General features: G+C 33.5%; 1 protein-coding gene across 5 annotated transcripts in view; it reads right to left on the reverse strand.

The window, feature by feature from the left end:
- The window catches only part of JMJD1C (jumonji domain containing 1C), a 284,460-nt gene that overhangs the window by 153,703 nt on the left and 105,676 nt on the right, over positions 1 to 25,081 (reverse strand). For all 5 annotated transcript variants that reach the window (XM_081267689.1, XM_081267688.1, XM_081267686.1 and 2 more), the window contains one exon: positions 20,912 to 21,076. Coding sequence is in view for 4 of the 5 variants with exons in the window: in XM_081267688.1 (XP_081123814.1) it covers positions 20,912 to 21,076 (165 nt within the window). In the remaining variant the exon portion in view is untranslated. The remainder of the gene's footprint in view (positions 1 to 20,911; positions 21,077 to 25,081) is intronic.

Below are 25,081 nucleotides of genomic sequence, written 5' to 3' on the forward strand. Positions count from 1 at the left end.
AAACACAAAGACCAATGGTACAGAAACAAAGATACAGAGACAAACTCACACAGATAGTCATCTGTTTCTTGACAAAGGCACAAAAGCATACACGGGAGAAAATACATCCTCGTTAACAAATGGTACTGGGAAAACTGGACTCTTCTCTCTCACCCTGCACAAAAGTCAACTCAAATGGATCAAAGACTTAGGAATTAGACCAGAAACTATGCAATTCTTAGAAGAAAACATTGAGTTCAACACTCCAACATACAGGAGGAGCAGGCAACAACTTTCTCAATAGGACCCTAAAACTCAGGAAATATGCCAAGAGTTAATAAATGAATGACATAGAATTAAAAAGCTTTTGTATAGCCAAGGAAATTAAGCATGTGAAAAGAAAACCTATAGAATGGCAGAAAATCTCTGTTAGCTACTCTTCTAGCAGGATTAATATTTAGAACATATAAAGAACACAAATAAATTAAATGACACTTCCCTAAAGAATAAATACATATTCATCATTAGCAATCATTATGAAAATCAGTATGGAGATTCCTCTAAAGACCAGGCATGGATCCACCATTTGACCCAGTTAGCTATTCCACTTGTTGGTATTTATTTTAAAAAATTAAAGTCATCATATTACAGTGATACATGCATACCCATATATAGAGCAGCACAATCCACAATAGCCAAACTATGTAGTTAGCCTAAGTGTCCATCAACAAATGAATGAATAAAGAAAATGTGGTACACATACACAATGGAGTTTTATTCAGCAATAAGGAAAAATGAAATTATGTCATTTGTGGGAAAATGAATGGAACTGGAGACCATTAAGTTAAGTGAAATAAGCCAATATCAGAAGGTCAAGGGTCATATGTTGTTTCTCCTATGTGAACATGAGAGAGAAAAAAGGCAAATAAAGGTGTGTAGGGGGTGATCACCTGAAAAGCAAAGGGAAATCTAGTAAAGAGAGAAAAGAGACCTGGGGGTAAAGGGGTAGGTAAGTGCTAGGTAGGGATCATATTGTGTGCATGTATGGCCAAATCATATTGTGTGCATGAACTAATACATAACAACAAATCCCATCATTGCTGGGCACAGTAGCACATGCCTGTAATCCTAGCGGCTTGGAATGCTGAGACAGGAGGATTACAAGTTCAAAGCCAACCTCAGCAATGGTGAGGCGCTGAGCAACTCAGTGAGACCCTGTCTCTAAATAAAATACAAAGTAGGGTTGGGGATGTTGCTCAGTGGGTAAGTGCCCCTGAGTTCAATCTCAAGTATTTAAAAAAAAAAAAAAAACCCACCATTATTCATAACTACAATGCACTAATTAAAAAATGTAAAAAAAAAAAAATCTTGTGTTACAATACCTTCTATATGGGACATGATTATTACTGAGCACCAGAAATGAGATTCATTCTGAGGTTATGTTGATTAAGATCAAAATTATGGTATAATCACTAATACCACAAACTAATTATAATCCACATGTTGAATAATTACAATAAATGTCTGAAAACTGTATAAAACTGATTTGTAGTCTGCAACCCCTAGACAACATTTAATTTACTTCTAAATGTGTATAGAGACCAATGCTTCACTACTAATTTAGAATCATGAAAGGCTAACTATACCTTAAGATATACAAAAAGTAAACCTTTTTACATAGGTCTGCAAAGAAAACTAGGCTATATAAGATGGAAATATGGTTTTTAAAAAAATGCTTGTAAATTTTAACTATAAACATGTCCTCACATGGATCCATATCACTTTAGTATTAAAAATTTTTAAATTTCAAAGTAGTTCAAAAGTCAGCAGTGCCATCTCAGATGTATAGATAATAGAATAGCAAACCTTTTCTAGAGATATCTACATTCTAGGACCCCAAAAATTCTGACTAAACTCACCCAACTACCTCAGCCTGGTAAGGGTGGAAGACTAAAATATGAACTAAACATAAGGAAACAAGATAATGTGATTGATTACCAGCAGACACAAAATAAGCAAGAAGAGTTAGAAAAAACTAAAATTTCTAGAAATAAAAAACATATTAATTGAAACAAAAAAAAAATTTTAAGTGATGAGGCTGGGGGCATTGCTCAGCAGTAGAGTGATTAATTGCCTAGCATGCCCAAGCTGGGTATCAGTTTGATAGCCAGCACTACATGGGTGCAACAACAACAACAAAAGAATCCATAGATGGATAAAAGTTTCCTAGATACCATGAAAAAGGATAAGTAAACTGGAAGTTGGAGCAGAGGAAAAATCGCAGAAAGTAGTAAAAAGGAAGGAAGGAAGGAAGGAAGGAAGGAAGGAAGGGAAGGAAGGAAGGAGGGAGGAAGGAGGGAGGGAGGGAGGGAGTGGGGAAGGAAGGAGGGAGAGAGGGAAGAAAGGAAGGGAGGGAAGGAGGGAGGGAGGGAAGGAAGGAAGGAGGGAAGGAGGGAAGGAAGAAAGGAGGGAGGGAAGGAGGGAAGGAAGGAAGGAGGGAGGGAAGGAGGGAGAGAGGGAAGGAGGGAAGGAAGGAAGGAGGGAAGGAGGGAAGGAAGAAAGGAGGGAGGGAAGGAGGGAAGGAAGGAAGGAGGGAGGGAAGGAGGGAGAGAGGGAAGGAGGGAAGGAAGGAAGGAGGGAGGGAAGGAGGGAATGAGGAAAGGAGGGAGGGAAGGAGGGAAGGAAGGAAGGAGGGAGGGAAGGAGGGAAGGAAGGAAGGAAGGAAGGAGGGAGGGAGGGAGGGAAGGAGGGAAGGAAGGAGGGAGGGAGGAAAGGAAGGAAGGAGGGAAGGAAGAAGGAAGGAAGGAAGGACCGATCAATATGGAAGGAACTTATAAAAACTTAACAAGTCTATTTAGAGTTACACTAAAAGAGCAGAAGGCTAAACAATGAAAACAAGCATAACCCTGTCTTCATAGAACATCCAGTCTAGAATGAAAGACTGACACTACTCAGATAATATAAACATGGTTCAGTGACTCACATCTGTAATCCTAGCTATTCAGGAGGCTGAAGGTAGGAGGATCTCAAGATCAAGGCCAGCCTAGGCAACTTAGTGAAAGCCTATATCAAAGTAAAATTAAAAGAGCTGGGGATGTAACCCAGTGGTAAAGTGCTTGCCTAAAATGTGTGAGGTCCTGGGTTTAAACCCCAGTACGTACGTACGTACTTACGTACACACACACACACACACACACATACCACCAACAATAAATTAAATTAGGAAAATATACTGAGTACTCCTCTCATTTTAGATGATGGGTAAAAAAGACCTTCCATGAAGAAATATTTGAGATATGAATCAAATTAACTAACAAAGTGTTCTTGACAGAAAGACAGTATATGCAAAGGCATAAAAGCAGAAGGAATTATGGTACTTCTTAAAAGTCTTATACATGATTACATATGATCTTTTAAATCAAGACTAATATTAAGATTACTGAAAGATTTTAAGCAAAGGAGGTAAAAAAATATAACAGAAAATATATTTGTACTAATTGACTGCCTCTTTTGGGGATCCTTTAAAAAAATCCATTATTGTAGCTGGGCATGGTGGCACATGCCTATAATTCCAGCAGCCCAGGAGGCCAAGATAGGAGGATCTTGAGTTCAAAGCCAACCTCAGCAAAAGAGAGGCACTAAGCAACTCAGTGAGACTCTGTCTCTAAATAAAATATAAAATAGGAAAGGGAATGTGGTCAAATGCCCCTGAGTTCAATCCCCAGTACCAACAAAAAAAAAAAAAAAAAAAAAAAAAAAGAAATCAAAAATCCATTATTGAGTAGTTGTGTTCACAGTAATCATGCACCTATAAATGCAAACATAAATATATTTAAATAAGTATTAAACCACACAAGACAAATGTCTTAAAAGGTATTATGCATCAATTGTCCCAGTGGTGGAAAATTATTACCAAGAGATAAGGAAAAGGTAACTCTTAAAAAAAAATTTTTTTTTTTTTTTGGTACTGGGGATTGAACCCAGGAGCATTTTATTGCTGAGGCACTTCCCCCACCCCTTTTTATATTTTGAGATAGGGTTGGTCTCTCTAAGTTGCTTAGGTTGGCCTCAAACTTGCAATCCTCCTGCCTCAGCCTCCAAAGTTGCTGGGATTTCAGGCATGCTCCATTGCTCTTGGATTAACTTTTTTTTAAAAATATTTTTATTTTTAGTTGTTGATGAGCCTTTATTTTTTTTTATATACGGTGCTGAGAATTGAACCAAGAGCCTCACCCATTCTAGGCAGGCACTCTACCACTGAGCTACAAAAACCCAGCCCTTGGCTTAATTTTTTTTTAAATTTATTTTTTAGTTGTAGTTGGACACAAAATCTTTACTTATTTATTTTCTTGATCTAAAATTGTTTTGACTTTCATACTTTTTTGTCTATTTAATTTTTAAGCTTCTAAATTTATTTATTTTTTATTTTTTTGAATTTTATTTTATTTTATTTTTTTTTTTAGTTTTTTGGTGGACACAACATCTTTATTTTTGTATGTGGTGCTGAGGATCGAACCTGGGCCGCACGCATGCCAGGCGAGCGCACTACCGCTTGAGCCACATCCCCAGCCCCTAAGCTTCTAAATTTATTATCTTCTAAATTTATTATCTGTGCCTAACTGGCTGAATCTTCCATTTTATTCTTAATTTTAACCATTTTTTTTGTATTTTAATTTCTATAGTCTCTCTATATTAAATATTACGTTAATCCTTTATAACTAAAACTCAGATGATCATATTAACTCAGTTTTATATACACTTCTATATTCCACTTTTTATAGTTTTAAAAACACTTCAATATAACTGTAATATTATCTTTAATACATTGTTTCTTTTACCATTATTATTCAGAGTATTTTTTAAAAATTCCCACTGCTTTAGTATTCAATTTATATTTATTTAAAAACTTTTAGGTCACTGCATTTACTGGTTGCAATGAGCTGAGAAGATGTCCTCTGCCATGCTTTTCTGTCATGATTGTTCTACTTCATCTGAGCCCAAAGCAATGGAGTTGGCTGACCAGGGACAGAGTCTCTGAAGCCATAAGTCCAAAACAGACTTTTCCTTCTCTAAGTAGTTCTTATCAGGTCACAGAGAGGATAATATTTTAGATAATACGATAATTTAAATTAGATTTTAGATAAATGCAAGAATGAGATGGGTACCAGGTTTGGAGGCAGGCAAGTGCAGCTGATTTTGGACTCCACAATTAAAACTGTAATCTAGCTGAAATCTAAGCTACATGTATCACTACTTTTCTAAAATAAAATTCATCCTGTGCTCTAAAAATTATTTATATTCTTCCAATGAGTTACATTTAAATGAGGACGACTTTTATTTCAATGAGAAGGAAATAAGCTTAAATATTATTTATTTTACATGAAGAACTAATAAAACAGTAGTATAATTACATAATCCACACAGAAGTATACATTCTTATAGACTTTCACTTCTTTCCTCTGTTGTTTTCCCTCCTCCGTTCTAGGTAAATATATAAATATTTATAGAAACTGTGTGTGTGTGTCCATTGTGTGTGCAGTAACAAAAGTGACTGCAAAAAATTTACTGCACATCCATATATACCACCACTACATGCATACTACTACACTTCATTTATTGTAAAGTACAAGACAAATTTTGCTGCAAAGATAACACCTGTCAGAATAGTAGATATTTTCTGGCATCCTTACTCATTGAAAAATGGGAGACAGAGATACTTATATGATTAAAATATTTCCGAATCTGTAATGATTTCTTCATTGCAAAAGTTAGACCTCTTTTTTCATTCAAAGTGAATTACTTTGATATAGTTTATCACCAGAGCCTTCATGAAGAATGGGAAAATAGACCCAGGAAAGCATTTGTATATTCCTTGAAATCCCTAAGGAAACCTCAAAGTTATGGCACACTCATCTTTGGGAGTACCCAGTTTAAAACATAATCACAATGGTTTGGACAGATATTTTTCATTGTTGATACATATGCATTTCATTTCTATTATCTAAGGTGTCTACACCACATTTAATTCACAAAGCAATAGATGCATATAAACTCTCGAGATTAAAAGATTTCTAGGCTGAGGATGTAACTCAGTGTTTGTATACACACACACACACACACACAGTTTCTGTAAATATTTATATATTTTCCAAGAATGGAGGAGGAAAAACAGAACAGAGAAAGGAAGGGAAAGTCTATAAGGATATATAACAAAACTATTAATTAAGGGATATACATACATAGTAGCGAGTGAAAAAAGATTTTCACTTTTAACCTCATACTACTTACAATTATTTAAACTTTGTTTCTGACTTATGCCTCAGTTTACTCATCTGAAAAATAGGGATATAGTTATCTACTTCAAAGGGATGATATAAACCACTAAGAAAAATACTTGGAATTTGGTAAGCCTTCAAAAATTAACTATTAATACATTATTGATATTATTTATTTAATGTAATATCTTTAAAAATTAACATAAATCATTTTTTTGAAATGTTAAATACCAATGAAAAGTGTGCTTTGAAACAGTACCAACTTTTTGTTTTGTCAATTTTTTCTTGTTTCTTTTGTTTCGATTTCAGCTGTAATTTTAATTATTTCTTGCCTTCTACTGCTTTTGCTGCTGATTTGTTCTTCTTTCTCTAGGGCTGAGATGTAATGGGAGGTCATTTATTTGTTGACTTTTTCTTCTTTTAAGGAATGAACTCCATGCAATGAATTTTCCCCTTAACACTGCTTTCATAGTGTCCTAGAGATTTTGATATGTTGTGTCTATGTTCTCATTTACCTCTAAGAATTTTTTAATCTCCTCTTTGATGTCTTCTGTAACCCACTATTCATTCAGTAGCATACACAATAAAATAATACAAATAAATAAAACACAGTAAAATACTAATAAAAGCAAGATAAAAAATGAAAAAGAAATAGAGACTTGGGTATGAAGTTTTATTTGCCCAGCATGTTCAAGGACTTAGGTTTTAGCCTACACCAGCACGCACATCCACATCCACTATAGTTTCTATTAATTTTTGTTATTGTTGTTGTTTTGGTACCAGGGATTGAACCCAGGGCATTCATTCATTCATTCACTCATTCCATTCATTCATTCACTCAGAGACAAGACAGGGTCTCTAAATTGCTGAGGCTGGCTTTAAACTATTTATAATCTTCTTGCCTCAGCCTCCCTCATTACTGGGATTACACGTATGTACCTGTGTGCTCAGTAGCCACCCTCCGAGCTCTATTAAATATTTTTAATTGCTTTTGATGAGCTTAATCATCAAAATGAATTGTTTTTAATAAAATATTTTTATGTACTTAGCTTTAAGTAACTGAATTTTCTGATTTTATTATTAAACAAGTTCTTTTACTGTCTTCAGAAATAAATCCCGATACTTATATACCTAAAACTGAGCACACATCAAATAATTAAAATGAAAACCAATAAAGTAGCAATGTCTCAGGTTTCATAAATAATTTACTTGTTGGCTTATTTCCAGTTTTATTTATGACATCATAAGTTTACGACACTTCAGTAAGCATATCCTAATCCTCAATTTGATTCACACAACAAAAAATAACAAACATAGAAATCAAAATTCAAAATTACGGAGTAAAAGAAATTTAAATCTACTATCTATTTATTGGAATATAGGTCCTCATGCTAGGCAAGTATTTTATCACTGACCTAAACCCTTCTCCCTCTCAATCTACTTTTTTTTTCTGGTACCAGAGATTGAACTCAGGGGTACTCAACCATTGTGACACATCCCCAGCTGAGGCTGGCTTTAAACTCAGGATCCTCCTGCCTCTACCTTCTGAGTCCATCTTTTGTTGTTGTTGTTTTTTAATACAGATTCCCATACTCAGCCAAGACCTGAGAATCTGTATTTTTTTAAATATTTATTTATTTTTTTAGTTCTCAGAGGACACAACATCTTTGTTTGTATGTGGTGCTGAGGATCGAACCCGGGCTGCACGCATGCCAGGTGATCGCGCTACCACTTGAGCCACATCCCCAGCCCCCATCTATTTTTTTAAAAGGTACTTCAGAATAGAATTTAAAAGATGTTTGGAATACTGGTTTTTTCTTTTTTCATAAGACTTTAGAAAACACTGGCATATTAAAACTATTCACTTGAAAAAGGAGGTTAAAATTAAAAAGAAGAAATTTCTTTCAACTCATAATTAAAATGTCTTGTATTCATTCATTCATTCTTCACCTAATAGCTAATAGTTTCAGACATTATACCTCTAATGAATAGATTTTTAAACCCAAAACTCTCATCTTCATTCAGGCAAAAAGTTAATTGAAATCTTAATAGTTTAGTATACAATATTTATTATATACCTTCTAAAATATAATCAGAACTGAAATGACTGTACAGATCACTGACTTGGCATTCATATTTAAGTGAAAGGAACTAAAAGGCTATAGAAAATGTTTTTTGAGTGGGACTGACTTGATATCATTGCAGAATGAATCAACAGAGATTATGACAATTTTGTTGGAGGATCCTTAAACTAGCATTTATCATTCTTATTCTCTGGGACCTTCAGTTTTCCTGAGAAGACTATCCACTAGCATACACTGGCTAACAACATTCTAATTGAAGAATGAAAGAAATGGAACTCAAGAGGAAGTCAAACCACTTAGTAAAAGGGTTTTCATTTAATCCTGCTGTGTCCTGCCAGAAATTCTGATGTGTCAAATTTTCTTAAAGACCCTCGAGAAAACAGAGGGGAAAAACAAAAAGGAGAAAGTCAAGAGATTTGTTCCACCTGGGTGTGTGGAAATCTTTAAACAATTATTTAAAAATAGGATGAATAAAGTGGACATTGATGGAGTCAAAACAAAGGTCATACTGATATACTCCTCAGAGGGTGAGAAGGCCTATAGAAGGTTCTGATGGTTGCCCTATATTAAAGGACCCTAAACAAATCTGCTTATTCACCCTATCTCAAGAAAATTTTTAAAACTGAAAGGTAAAAGCGACTCAAAGATACTTTAGCTCAACCTGCCTAAGCAGATGTTGGCCTAGGTCCTTGCCAGGCCCCAGTTGGGAATCCAATGTCAAATGCATGCAAGTGAACAAAATACAGAGGTAGAGATGTCTCTGGGACTCCTTGTCAAGGAAACCCAAGCACAAAAGTTACAAACATATTGGCAAAGTCCTAACAGTGGCTATAGTTAAAATTAGAAGGACACAAGAACATAAGAGTTTACACAACTTACGTAAAAGTTTGGATAAAAGAATGCCTGGAAAAAGTACTTGCATCTCCTTTACCTAAAAGAATTATGGAGATGTTTATTATGTCTGACTGGGAAATATTTCCCCTGTGTAATAAAACAAAAGGCATATTAATCTTTCTTTCAGACACTATTGACTGGACACGCTAAATGGGAAATGATGAAAAAATGGCAAAGTCTATAGAAGTTACTTTCAAACAATTCAGAATAGAAGCTAGACAAATTCCTTACGTGACAGCCCTGTATAGAACTCATAATCACCATTTAGCAATGACCACTAAGATTCTTTACTAGAAAATTTTCCTTTGAAACATAATTTGTTTACCATCAGACACTACCTGATACTGCCTCTATGATCAAAAGACATAAAATACTGAAAAAATCTGAAATATGTATACTATCCTGGGCAATGATGGGAGAAACATTTTAATGGGAAGATAGTATGCAAGAATGTGGTAACAAGAGAATACATCATATTTACAATCAAGTAGACCCTTTAAAGTAGTATTTCTGGTACTGGCGACTGAACCCAGAGGCAGTCTACCACTAAGCTACATCCCCAGTTGTTCTTTCGTCCTCTATCCCTCTTTCCCTCCCTTTTTTTTTTTTTTTGGGGGGGGGGTCAGGATTTGCAAAGTTGCTTAGTGTCTTATTAAGTAGACACTTATTAACACTAAGTTACGACTGACCTTAAACTTGGGATCCTCCTGCTTCAGCCTTCTGAGTAACTGGGATTACAAGTGTTTGCCACTGTTCCTGTCTAGAATCTGCTTTATGACAGCACATAATGGAAAACAGTCTTAGTATAAGCCTGTAAATGGAGACAGGGTAATTGGCTTTGTTCTCAAGAATTAACCTGGAATCTAGGAAGTTACTGAATAAGGGGCAAGTGTAACTATACTTGTCCATAATAATAACTAACATATGAACAAGGGTCAATTCTGTTAAGATGACACAGCAAATTCCTCTGCAATTTTTACTGATTTCTTCTGTAATAAAATTGAATTATACCATGACCATATGACAATATGGCACAGCACTAAAATTGTTGGTAAGACCCAATTAACTTATGTAAGTAAGCCTTATGAGAATACTGACATTGATAATCAAATACATTAGGAGATGTAGTGAGAATCTCTTCAGGAGATAAAACTGATAGACAATGAATGGCTTAAGGAAGATTTAGCTAATCATCAACTAATTTCTATCTGAACAGTTCTAAACAAGTGTATCACGAAATACAAACAGTGGTAAACCAAGGGGTAAAAATCAGCAAATTAGTCCAAGATACTCAAAATGTATGGAATGGCTATATAAATCAGATTAGCTGCCACCTTAAATTTATCCCTACTATACACTGATTCCTCCAAAAGTTAGGCCTAGAGTCAGCCCTCAGTATCCGTGAGTTTTGTTTTTTGTTTTAGTACTGGGGATTGAACCCAAGGGCACTTTTACTACTAAGCCACATCTCTAACCCTTCTAATTTTGAGACAGGGTCCCACTACGTAGCTGAGGATCTAACTAAGTTGCTAAGGCTGCCCTGAACTTAAGATCCTGTCTTGGCCTCCAAAGTCACTGGGATTACAGGGTATGCACCACCACACACCCATGAGTTCTGCATTGTGGAATCAATCAAATACAAATTGAAAAAAAAACGTAAGGAAAAATACTTCCTTTGTACTGAATACCTATAAACTCTTTTTTCTTGTCATTATTCCCTAAATAATAGTAAAGCAAATATTCATGCAGCATTTATATTATATTAAATATTATAAGTAATCTAGAGATTATTTAAAGTACACTGGAGCATGGTGTAGATTACATGTAAATATAATGCCATTTTATACAAAGAAGCTGAGCATCCACAGATTTTGGTATTGTCTGGAGTCCTGAAACCAATTCCCCAAGAATATTGTGAGATGACTATATCCAAAGTTACTATTGCTGTGACTATCTCATAAATTCTGTAGTAAATGTAAATATCCAGACAAATACAAACAGAAAACTGATCTCCAGGCTTATGGAATGTACAGTTTGATAAATTATTTGTCTGGGGGTTTTGTCCACTGAACAACTTAACATTGTGGTTTTGGGCCTCTCAGTATCAGTTCTAACCTCCAGTGGAAGTGAAAACTAAAGTTTTAATCTGACTTCTGGAAAACTAAAGCTAACCCATGTAGATGGAGCCACAATAAAAACTGTGGACATCATGGGCTGATTTTCTCTAAATGGCAATATTCACAAAATTATGGCTAGGAGGAGGTATAGGGACTCTAAAGGGAGAGTATGATCATGTTATCTGGATGTCTCCTAGGTTTGTAGCTTATGCAACTCTTCCCCAGGCTGATTTTAATTTCTATAGTCTCTCTGTAATAAACTGTTAGGCACAGCTTTCAGTAAATTCTGAGAGTCCTAGTAAATTATTAAACCTTGGAGTGGTTTTAGGAACCCCTTAAACTTAAAACTGTTGTCAAAAGTGAGGGTATTCTTGAGAAAATTTCCCTCAAAGTATAAATTTGGCAAAATTCATTGAGTACAAAAATTTTTATTCATACATTTTTTTTGCTTAATGTTCACAATTCTTGTGTGATAGATACTATTTTGAACACAATGAGACATATAGACAATAAACAACTTAATATCACCCAGATAGTAACAGTAAATGGCAGAGTCAGGATTTGAAACAAGAAGTCTGACATGAAGTTTTATGCTCTTTAATATTACACTGCCTTCCTTAGATGCCTAATAAGATTCTCTTTCTCAACTTTGACTATTCTGAATCTATAAACTATATCTCTAAAGTCATATGAAGCCATGTGAATTGATGAGCAACCAAATAACTGTAATACTTAAAAGCAAACTTTAATCTTCACTATTGATATTTTACTGTTAAAACTTAAATTGTCAATTTTATTATGAAATTTTTAAATCTGTGTATTATATTAAAGACACATATAAAATACTGTATTAACAAAACACAAAAAGAAACTATCAAAATATATTACCAGAACCTTAACAAGTCTATCTACTAAATTAACTCATTTGAAGAAAACTACTTCCAAAAGAAACATTACTGATATAATTTTTACATTAAAATTACCAATTTGCTGGGAAATATTTATTTATTTATTTAATTTATTTATTTTTAAAGATAAATTTCGTCAGGTAAAATTTCACCATTATTAAAACAATTATTTTTCTTACTTTATACATATTTCATATTTACTATCCAAATATATAAAATTCAGACACTAACATAATCAAGATTTATGTTGCTTATATTTATCTAATATAACCATAAATGCATTTTTAAAGCTGCATAATATCCTTCCAAATTAATTTAACAACATTCAGGAAATACTGGACATTCAAGTTGTTTCCTTTTTATCTGCTTTAGTAATGTTACAATGAACATCTTTCTGCATGTTAACTTAATGCCTTTCGTTTTTGTATCTGTAGCTCTTACACAGTCTGTTTCATATAAAGTGTCTGACAAACATTAGTTGAACTGAATATACTTTCTACTTTTTAAAAATTGTTTTTAAGGATAATTTCCTAAGAGTAGAATTAATAAATCAAAGAGTATGAACTTCTTTGCGATTCTTACAACATACTTTCCAAAAAATTGTCATTTTGTAATCCACAATAAATGAATACATATACTCATCCATTACAATATTTGCCAGCCCTAGATTTTAGCATTAGAAAAGTTAATACTTTATTATACATAATCTGATATCTTAAAGTTTTACCTTTAAAAGAAGTAATAATCCTGAATGTGTCACACTGCCATTTCAATTTCATTTTTTACCCAAGTATTTAGAAAATACCTATATAATAATAATTCTAATTCTGGAAACTCAGATATTGATATATAAAAGCTGTTAAAATGAATTTACTTCAAAGTTCATTTGTAATTTGGAATATGGCATGTCTTCACATCTTAGTAAAATGTGGTTAAGGCCATGAACTAAATCCATTTGGTCAACATAATAGCCAATATTAGGGCAATTTGGTTCTTAAGGGTAATGAATTCTTTTCAAACGTTTGAGAGAGTTTCTTTCAGAACAGATAGTAACCAAAAGGCATTGTTAGTAGGAAAAAAACCTAAAAGAAATAAATTAATGAAGGTTTACATAATTATAATCAAAATTCCTGATCAAAATTCCTGTTCAGGGGCTGGGGATGTGGCTCAAGCGGTAGTGCGCTCGCCCGGCATGCGTGTGGCCCGGGTTCGATCCTCAGCACCACATACCAACAAAGATGTTGTGTCTGCCGAGAACTGAAAAATAGATATTAAAAAAATTCTCTCTCTCTCTCTTAAAAAAAAATTCCTGTTCAAATCAGAATTACAGAAGGAAAATCTGTACCAGGAAGAAACTGAGTTTCCTAAAACTTACCTCAGAAATTCAGGCAAATTATCAGGAATTAGGAAATTTAGTTGACTTATTTGGTCAGCTTCTTCCTTTCATATCTTTAAAGTAACTAAGTTGGGTAATTCTACACTTCCCTACTTGGACAATTTAAAAATCAAATTCGTACTTTATTAGAATGAGGGCATTATAAGCTTTTTAGTATTTATTTTTGTCTATATTGCCATGTTTAAAAATGGTAATTCACTGTTTTACCAAAACTGGCTGATTCTATTTTCCTGTTCTTTGATTTTAGCTTAAATTAATAGCCAGGAAACCTACTATAACTCTCAGTGGAGTTCTTTTTCACTAGCTAGGTTGCAGTCAATCATTTTAAATTAAGTATGTATTCAATAAGATAGTGAGGCACTGGTGCTACATTGCTAGAAACCATACAAAGATGAGTAAGACATGATTCCTGTCCTCAAAGAACTTACAATCTAGTAGAGGAAGACAGACATGCAAACAATTAGATAAAATACAAAGCAGAATGTGCTGGTTGTTAAAACAGGTACAAACAAGTTCTACAGGAGTACAGATTGGTGAGATTAATTCTGGTTGGGGTGATCTGGAAGGCTGGGCCAGCAGAAAAGTAGGAGAAAACTTTGCCCCTTAGAAAATGCAGTAGTATTACAGCCCAGCTGGGTTAGGGTCAAAGCCCCACTCCCCACAGAAGGTTTTCCTAAAGGAGATGGAGCCAGGGCCCTAACCCAGTTAGGTAGGTAATTCGTTGATTTCAATTATGATTGCCAACACTTTCTCTTTCTCTGGTGCAGATAAGTGTGCTTTCACAAGTATTTTACTTTAACAACAATATATTAAGTAACTTACACAGAAATGTAAGTTACCTCAGCCTACATTGTTAGAATGACCTCAGGTGGTACCCTGACCATACAGGACGAAGCAAAAAAAGTGAGCACTTCAGTTTGTTTTATGTGGTGCTCCAATAAATGTCTGGCTACTAATATCTTAGACAAAGAGACAATTCCAGAGAAGTAATCTGAGTATTATACTATCTGTACTTTGTTGAAGATGTAATTACTTTTAAATTTTAAAAATAAACTAATGAGAAAACAGCATTTTTTTTCCTGTCATAATTTTTTTAAAAACTAGCAGGTACACTGCCAGTTTCCACTCATTTCCAGGAATAAGAGGTAGACAAGATAACATAACCAATATGTAATATTTAACAGGTACCACACGAGGAGTGAAACTAGAAAGAGGATAATAAATACAAACATACGTTGAAGTACAAAAAAACATAAAGCAAGTAGTATCATGTGTACAAAATTAGAAACATTAAATCTGTAGAAAATTAAAGACAAAGTAGTAGTTTCTACTCTTTCATCCTGTTGCCACTTCATGGATAGTTCCCTCAAATTTCTTTAATTTGTAGATATGGCATTTCACTGTGCTACAAAAATTTTAAAAATCTGAATTTCATAACTACTATTTATAGACATCCTAAAGAAACCTTATTTTAGTGAACAGAAAGGGAAACAATAGAGTCTCAGTCATATGTACTATAAAAAGATAAATCTGCAAAATTCTTATGAAATTTAACTGATTATTCTCCTAAGTGTTACAAACATTCCCATTTCACTTGTTCACTCTGTTAAGTTTTACAATGTTTTGAAAGGAAGAAGGGGAGGGAGGGAGGGAGGAATAAAGAAAGGGAAGGAGGGGAAGGCAGACAGGCAGGCAGGCAACAGAAAGGCAGGAAGGAAGGCAGTCACATCCTATCTGAATTAATGAAGATATTCCATTACAGACTTATTTTACAAATAAACTTACAATTTAAAAGGACTTGCTATCCAACAATTAGCTGAGCAAACTACAAAACATGATGAAAGGGTTATAAAATTGGTAATAATTTAAAGAAAACTTATAACAAATATAAGAAACACAAAACCCTAATAAGTACTAAAAATAATCACAAAAATACAAGTTTCTAATAAACATGACAAAATTCATCTTATAAAAGGAATGCAAATTAAAACAATAAAATAGTATTTTAAAATATCCAATTAGCAGAAAAAGAAAAGATAACATTCAATGTTAAATCCTTGAGATGTATAATTGCTCCTACTCTTACGTTTGTTTGGGTTTTAAAACAAGATGACCTGAAAATTACTAATGCTTGCAAGGGTATGGTGTAATGCCTCCACTGACTCGGGGGGCAATGGCAGTCAGTATAAATCGTCAACAATCAGTGGTAAGATTCTTAAGATTTTTGTGGTTTTCGAGTTCATACTCTTTTAACCATTAATTCTACTACTATGAATCTAGATTTTATGAATAATGAGATATAGACAAAGATTTACATACAGTGGCATTTATCACAGTTAAATATAATCCCTTGCAAACTGGAAACAACTACAATGCCAAACATTAGGAAAAAGGGTCATTACAAGATTAAATATTATGCAGCCATTAAAAATTGCCTTGAGTTATGTACTCATGAGGAGAATCATACAAAATGAAACACTGAGGTAAAACAAAGTAGATTCTACTATTTTAATATGGTCTCAACTTAAAACTATGCTTAAAAGAAAGCAGATATTTTGTGTCCTATTACTTTGCCAAATTCATTTATTAGTTCTAACAAGACTTCTTGTGGAATCTACATAGAAGATCACAGAATCTACAAACATAATTTCACTTCTTTTCCAATGTTAATGTCTTTATGTCTTTTTCCTTCCTGTCTCATTTTCTGAGTAGGACTTCCAACATTATATTATGGCAAAAGAAAGCATCTCTATCTTTTTCCTGATCTTAGAGAATCTTATTCTTTTACCAGTGACTCTGATGGTAACTAAGAAACAAGATATGAATGCCACACACAAAAATCAGTTTCATTTCCATATGCTAATCTCGAACCATTCAAAAAATGAAATGAACAAAAATTTTACTTAAAATAGCATTGAAAAAATAAATTATGTGGAATTAATCAGAGGTGAAAGACTTATACATTGAAAACTACAAAACACTGAAGAATCAAATAGAAGAAAACACAAATAAAAGACATCCCATTTTCAAGTATTACAAGACTTAATGTTGATAAGATGTCTACTACTCCAAATCATTTATAGGTTCAATGTAATTCCTATCAAAATTTAAAGACATTTTCTGGAGAAATAGAAAAATCACTCTAAAAGTTCATATGGAATCTCAAGGAACACTAGAGAGGGAAAACAAACCTGAAAGAAACAAATTTTGGAGGAAAAACACACCATACTACAAAACAACAGTAGTAAAAACAGTGTGGTACTGGCACAAGAACAATCACACAGACCAATGCAACAGAGCCCAGAGCCCAGAAATAAACCATATAATATAAACAAATGATTTTTTACTAGAGTGCTAAGACTATTCAATAGAGGCAAGGGCAGTCTTTTCAACAAATGGAACTGGTAAAAATGAATATCCACATGTTAAAAAAAAACTTGGATCTTTATATCACATATGAAAACGATCTCAAATATAACACCCAAACATGTAGCTGACAACTATAATACTTTGGGAAGAAAATATAAGGAAAATCTTCATGAAATTGGAGTTAGCAATTGTCTGATCTGTTGTTGTCTTTACAATGACAAGGATATGGGCAACAAGAACAACAAAAAGAACATGGACCTCATCACTTATGGTAAGGAATTAGGAATATACAAAGAACCCTTTAAACTCAACAACAACAACAACAACAACAACAAAACAACATTCGAATTTTGCCAATTCAAAAATGGGCATATGACTGAAATATAAACAGTATTCCAAAGAAGATATACAATGGCCAATAGGCACAGGAAAAGATGCTCAGTATCACATTCATTAGAGAAATGTAAATCAAAACTACAACGAGATACTATTTCCCAGCCACTAAGATGGCTAATGCCAACAGAGCAGGGAGGGACCAGAAAATAAGTATTAAAAAACCTTGTACACTGCTGATAGGAATGTAAAATGGTATAGCTTCAAATAATTAGAGAATTACCATATGACTCAGCAATTCCATTTCTGGGTATATTCACAAGCATTTATGTTCACAAAATTAAAAACTTTTGTCCATCAAAAGACACTATCAACAGAATTAAAAGGCAACTAGCAAAATGAGAAAAAATATTTGCAAATCACACATATGATAAGGAATAAATATTAAGACTATATTATTTACAATAGCCAAGAAGTAGAAGTACCCCAAGTATCTGTCTACAGATTTTAAAAATGTGGTATAAACATACAATGGAATAGTATTCTGCCTTAGAAAAGAAGTCAATTCTGACACATGCTACAAAATGGATGAACCTTGAAGATACTACTATTCTAAGTGAAATATGTCAGTAAAGGACAATGCTATATAATTCTGCTTATAAAGTACTTAGCGTAGCTAAATTCATAGAGACAAAGAGTAGAATGGTAGTATACACGGCCAAAGGTTGGTGGAAAACTGCTTATTAATGAGTAGAATTTCGGTTTTACATGATGGAAAAAGTTCTGTGAATAACGGCTGTGATGACTGGACAACAAGAATGTTGCCACTGAACTATACACTTAAAAATGGTTAATATGGCAAATTTTATGTTTAATATACTTTACCACACTTGTTTTAATTCTATGGTAGAAGTAAAAAAAGAAGTAAAAGCAATATATTATCAAAGAATTAAAATGCATGTCTCTTGGTGATGGAATTACAATGATTTTCTACTTCAAACCAACTCAGTAATTTTCAAGCATACACTTCTTGCATAAGAGTAAGCTGAGTTTTTTAAAAATTGGGTAATTGTTTAAGTAGTCTTAGTGTTGAAGTTAAAAAATTTAAATAAAAAAATGTCCTAAAGTTATGGAAAAATTATTTAAAAATATTTCCTAGTAGAAACCTATAAAATCAGTAATTTATTAATATAAGACAAAATTTTACCTCACTCTATTGGGTGGTGGTGGTGTATGGTGGGGTTGAACTCGGGGCACTCGACTAGTGAGTCACATCCTCAGCCATAATTTTTTTTGTATTTTATTTAGAGGCAGGGTCTCACTGAGTTGCTTAGCACCTCATTTTTGCTGAAGCTGGCTTTGAACTTGTGATCCTCCTGCCTCAGCTTCCCAAGCCACTGGGATTCAGCATGTACCACCACACCCGGCTTTACCTCACTTCTAATTCCCTCTAGGAATGGGTGAAATTTTTTTTAAAGTTTTTTTTATTCATTAACCATAATATTGAGCTATACATTTTTGTATTATATATATTATTACTTCCTACTTGAGACTTTATATATAAAATTTACACATATAATTAGAAATTTTAAACAATTTTGAATTAAACTCTGGAAAATCAAAAACCATGCTAGTCAGGGTTAAATTTTTTTACTATTAACAACGTTTATTAAACAAATATTTTGTAAAAACTTACTATGAATTAATTATCTTCTTTTTTTTTTCAAAGTTTTCTATGAACTATAGCTTCTGGATATCATTTTTAAATCTTTTAATACTAAATTTTCTTTTAAAACTGCCATTGAGGGGCTGGGGATGTGGCTCAAGCGGTAGCACGCTCGCCTGGCATGCGTGCGGCCGGGGTTCGATCCTCAGCACCACATACAAAGATGTTGTGTCCGCCAAATACTAAAAAATAAATAGTAAAAATTCTCTCTCTCTCCCTCTCTCTCACTGTCTCTCACTCTCTCTTTAAAAAAAAAAACTGCCATTGATTCAATTCATTAATTCCATTCCTCCTTCTGTTATCCTTTATTTATTATCTTCTATTACCTTTTACCTTTTGTTTTCAGCAGTTCTGGAAATCAAACTGAGATTCACACAGGCTACACAAGCACTCTATCACGGAGCTATATCCCTAGTCCTTAAATCAGGTATCTCTTCAGACTTTTTTAAAAAAAATTAGTCGAAAAATTATCTATATTAAATTACTATTCTATACATAGAAAACAATTAAATGGTGAACTAAGATAGAAAATTCACACATATTTGATTATTAACAAATAGAAACTGTCCTATGTGAGCAAACTACATTTTTAAAAATTCAGGGTAGGGGTATAGCTTGGTGGTAGGATATTTGCCTAGCATGCAGGAGGCCCTATGTGGAATTCCCAGCACTGTAAAGTAGAAAGTACCTACCCTGTCACATTAGTTACACCAAATATTTGAAATGTTTCAGTGGCATTTAAAATATTTCTTTCATATTGATAAAAACATTATTTTATTAAGAAAATACTGTAATTCATTCATTACCTGCTATATATTTTGCCAAATTCGGAGGACAAAGGTTAAAGAGATTCAGCTCTTAACAGAATAATCGGTTTCATATATTTCTTTCATAAAATCCTTCAAAACTACTGAAGAATTCATTAAAAATATACTATATTTTCTTAAATGGACCATTTCTTAATATGAAGTAATTTTACCTATTACCTGAACACATAATTACACATTCAACATCTACTGCCTATAATGATTCACTGATTAACAAACCAAGAAAAATCATGTGCTATGGAAGGTGTTAGCATCCTCCATCTTTCACTTATAAACTTTCACTCAGCTAATTTGTTCCATTGCATACAAAACAGTTAACTTTCTCTCAGCAGCCTTTAATCTGATTTATGTTTCCACCAAATTGGATAGAATAAATTTGTTATGTTTTGGATCTGGAACATTACCCAAAGGCTCATCTTTTGAAGGCTTGGTCCCCAAAGGAACAATGTTCAGAGGTGGAGGCTCTCTTGCATTCACAGTTGATGGCATTATGAGGAGGCAATAGAAATTATAGGAGGTAGAGCCTAATTAGACAAAGTAAGTCACTACAGGCATTCCTGGAAGGGTATTTCTTGTTCCCAACCTCTTCCTATCTCCCTCCTGTTATTTACTGGATATGTCATGAAGTGAGCAGCTTTCCTTCACCATACCCTGCTGTCGTGATGTTTCTTCTCCTTAGAGCCAGCTGACTATGGACTGCAATCTTTGAAACCATGAGCTAAAATAAAACTTTACTCCTTTAAGTTAATTTTCATCAGGTATTTTGTCACAGCAATGGAAAGGTAACACAAAACTATTTGTGGATAAAATATGCAGAAAGAGCCCTAACGAGGAGAAACAGTTATTTTAACAAATCAAATCATTTTGAAATTTCTACCAGATATTGCAGAGTCTTCAGTAATATTAATCTGTAATCAGACAGATAAACCTTAACTGATATTCAAATCTTATTCATTCAAAATAAATAATTGAAAATGCTTACTGAAATAGGAATAGATCTTACCAATGCAGGCCACTGAATCTGTTTGCTCTTTGATCCCTGAGTCTGGCTAGGGTCGTTCCTTTTGGCCCAAATTAAGTGGTATTCCACCAAGAAAGTTGAAAAATCTTCATAAACTTTAACCCACTCTCGTTTATCCCATTCAAGATCATCAAATTCCACATATACCTATGGAAAAGAAAAAATTCATAAGCAACAGAAAGCATAATATTTCAAAACACAAGCCATATCTTTTCCATAAGTTGATGGAAAAGATATTAACAAATTCATTATTTAGATTAACATTTCTCTTAAAAAATTTTTTAACCCAAACCCCCTATGTATTTCTAACAAGAAGATAAACCAATGAACCATTGTTTATTAAGTAGAGCAATTTACAAACTATTGATCAGCACAGATTGGTCCATGTCTCCTAAATATACAATAAAGAATTCTATATACTGATGGCTTTAGAAGTAGAGGTTGGAAAACATTTTAAAAAGTAAATAGGGGCTGGGGGTGTAGATCAGCAATAGAACATGTGCTTACCACATGCAACACCCTGGGCTCAATCCCCAACACCAAAAATAAATAAATAGTAAATATCTTAGGTTATATAAACCATATAGTCTCTATCTATTTACTATTTACTTCTATCTCTAAAGTGCTAATGTAGCCACACAAAACACATAAGCAGAACTTGGTTTTGTACTAATAAAACATACAAAAGGCAGGTAGTAGTACAAGGATAGTAGTACCTATGAAAATTAATCAACATAATAAATCACATTAAAAAATAAAGGAAAGAAAAAACATGTTCTTTAATAATGCAGAAAAAGCATTTGGAAAAATTCAACATTCTTTCATGACAAAATACACAATTAACTAGGAACAGAAGAAAAGATATTACCCCAATGTTTAAAAAGTCACATTTGAAAACCCCACAGTTAACACCATTCTCAATGGTCAAAGACTGAAAGATATTCCTCTAAGAAAAAAGTCAAAGATGTTATAAATTTGGAAAATCAAAATTGACTCTTACACTATTAACTCAATTATTATTTGTTTAAACAAAAGAAGTGAAGGAGAATAAGGTAACATTCTGTATCTTGACTGTAGTACTATATATCCATACACACACACACACACACACACACATATATATGCTGTCTTTTTTTGTGTGTTGTCAAAATTCATATAACTATAAAACAAAATAGGGCAAATTGTACCATATATAAATTATATCTCAACAAACATGACTTTAAAAAGAAATCTAGTTCATGAAGTATTTTAACGGTATTGGGCACATACTAACCACCTGACAAATAATGGCTACTATTATGATTCACTAAACAACCAGCATCAGACTGTTTCATAGTGGGGTAGGGAGGGGGGACATGGGAGGAATAGACAAACTCTAGATAGAGCAAAGGGGTGAGAGAAGAAGGGAGGGTGGCATAGGGTTAGAAATGATGGTGGAATGAGATGGACATCATTATCCAAAGTACATGTATGAAGACACGAATTGTGTGAATATAATCTGTATACAACTGAGATATAAAAAATTGTGCTCTATATGTGTGATATGAATTGTAATGCATTCCGGTGTCATATATACCAAATCAGAATTTAAAAAAAAAAAAAGATTGTCACATTCCTCTCTTTTTTAATACATGTATCCTACAACCAATGTCAATATGTATAAAATCTCAAGTTTTTTTTTTTTGAGAGGGGGAGAGAGAGAGAGAGAGAGAGAGAGAGAGAGAGAGAGAGAGAGAGAGAGAGAGAGGGAGGGAGGGAGAGGGAGGGAATTTTTTTAAATATTTATTTTTCAGTTCTCGGCAGACACAACATCTTTGTTGGTATGTGGTGCTGAGATCGAACCCGGGCCGCACGCATGCCAGGTGAGCGCGCTACCACTTGAGCCACATCCCCAGCCCCAAATCTCAAGTTTTGTAGATCTGTTAAAGCAGGTACTAAAAAAAGAGCTGTCATACAACAATGTGCATGTGGAAAGAAATATAACAAACAGTCATACAATAGTTTTTGCTATTTTGTCCATCCAAATTAACCTGACCCTTGGACCCTTCAAACCTGAGTACTGCTTATATGGTGAATGTTTCCTTTTCTTACCCATGTCTGGATTGTTTCTAAGTGGTTACCTGGTTAAGAGACTTTTATTCAATGTATGTGTATCAATATAAGATTATTATACCTAAAGAATTACTTTAGTTTAAGTTACAATTCCAAATCTGCCAATATTTTGAGAACTATAAATCACAATCTAATATAGGAAAGAATGTGACTATTTCATGTTTACTTAAAAAATACTAGTTGTACAAAAATCTAAAATACTCATTGAAAAAATATTTCATGTTATTACCATGCAACATATTTTAAGTTAAAATTAATCAATAATTATCACATAAATTTGGTATTAAACCTATTAGATGCACTTGTTTTTCTTTCCTTTAAATTTTTTTTTAATTGTTGTTGGACCTTTGTTTTATTTAGTTAAGTGCTCTACCACTAGGCCACAACCCAAGCCCTTGATGCCTTTATTTTTCTAGAACTGATTTTTTTTTTTTTTTAAAAAAGACCTGTGTGGAAGCCAAGATAAATGATTTTGTAGAAATGGAAGTAGAATGATAGTTTCTAGAGGATGGGAACACGATAGTGAGGAAATGGATATCAGGGTAACTGATATATAGGAGAAATGGGTGTTGGTAATTCTATAGCACAATCTGGTGACTATAGTCCACATCCATTTATGGTACATTTAATAAAGTAGAAGAAAGAAGTTCAAGGTTTCCCAACACAAATAAATGATCAATGTTTGAGAAGATGGAAATGCCAATAGTATTGATTTCATCATTATACACTAGATATATGTATCAAATTATCACACTGTACCCCCAATTTATGTACAATTATGTCAATTAAAAACTACAACCAAAGAGAATGGGGGGGGGGAAATCACAGAATTACCATAGTTTGCAAGTTAAAAAATAAGTTACATTTTCTTAGTGAATACTGATTTTGAGCATTCTGAATAGTTGACCATGCCTTCTTTAGTAGTTTAAGGGAAAAAAAATTATATATGTGTTATGTGTGTGTGTATAAATAAATGAATAATTTAAATGATGCCAATCTTTTTCTTCTCTAAAAACAGTTTTAGGCAGAAAATTTTATTAACCTTTAGTAAACTCGAGAGAATTACATCAATCTTTACAAGTACCTAGAAAGTATAAAGAGAAGGGGCAGGCTTACACAGTGTGAATGCTATACTTGACATTATGTTCTGACTTTTACAAACAATTACACAGTAGTCTTCATCTATCAGGTCTCTTAGAATTCTTAACTGTTAGGTGAAAGCTAAGACTTCAGAATAAAACAAGAGGTCTTTGAATCATACTATAAATGTCACACAATCAAACACTAAGACTAAAAACCCTCAACCCTACCAACATGTGACAAGTGGCCTAAAAAACCACAGCAGCAGACACTCTTAAATCAACACACAGGGCATGTGATAAATGAATGAATACACTGAAGAAAGATGCATTTGGACTCCTGTGACTTAAAGGTAGAAGACCACACACTTAAAATAGCCTTAATATTTTCATTGAGACACAGAATATAAGACACAAAGACAAACCACATAAATAGTTATCTCATACTAGACACAAAGATGCCAAAAACATATGCTGTTTTTTGAACAGATAGCCACTTCAACAAATGGTGCTGGGAAAACTGAAATCCATGTGTAGCAAAATGAAATTAAACCCCTCTCTCTCACCCTGCATAAAAATCAACTGGAAGTGGATAAAGGACTGAGGCACTTGAGCAGAAACCCTGTGCCTAATAGAAGAAAAATGAACCCATACCTCCACCATGTCAGCTTAGGAACTGACCTCCTTAACAAGACTCCTAAAGCACAAGAAGTAAAATAAAAAATCAATAAATAGGATGAATTCAAACTGAAAAGCTTCTTCACAGCAAAGGAAACAATCAGGAATGTGAAGAGAGCCTACAGAATGGGAGAAAATCTTTACCACACACTTCAGATACAGCATTAATCTCCAGGATATAAAGAACTCAAAAATAACACCAAAAAAAAAAAAAAAAAAAAAAAAAAAACAAAAAACAAATAACCCAATAGATAAACGTGATAAGGAACCAAAAACACACTTC

This window comes from Spermophilus citellus (assembly GCF_964194105.1).
Source record: "Spermophilus citellus genome assembly, chromosome: 15".
In the NCBI taxonomy this organism is placed as follows: Eukaryota; Metazoa; Chordata; class Mammalia; order Rodentia; family Sciuridae; genus Spermophilus; species Spermophilus citellus.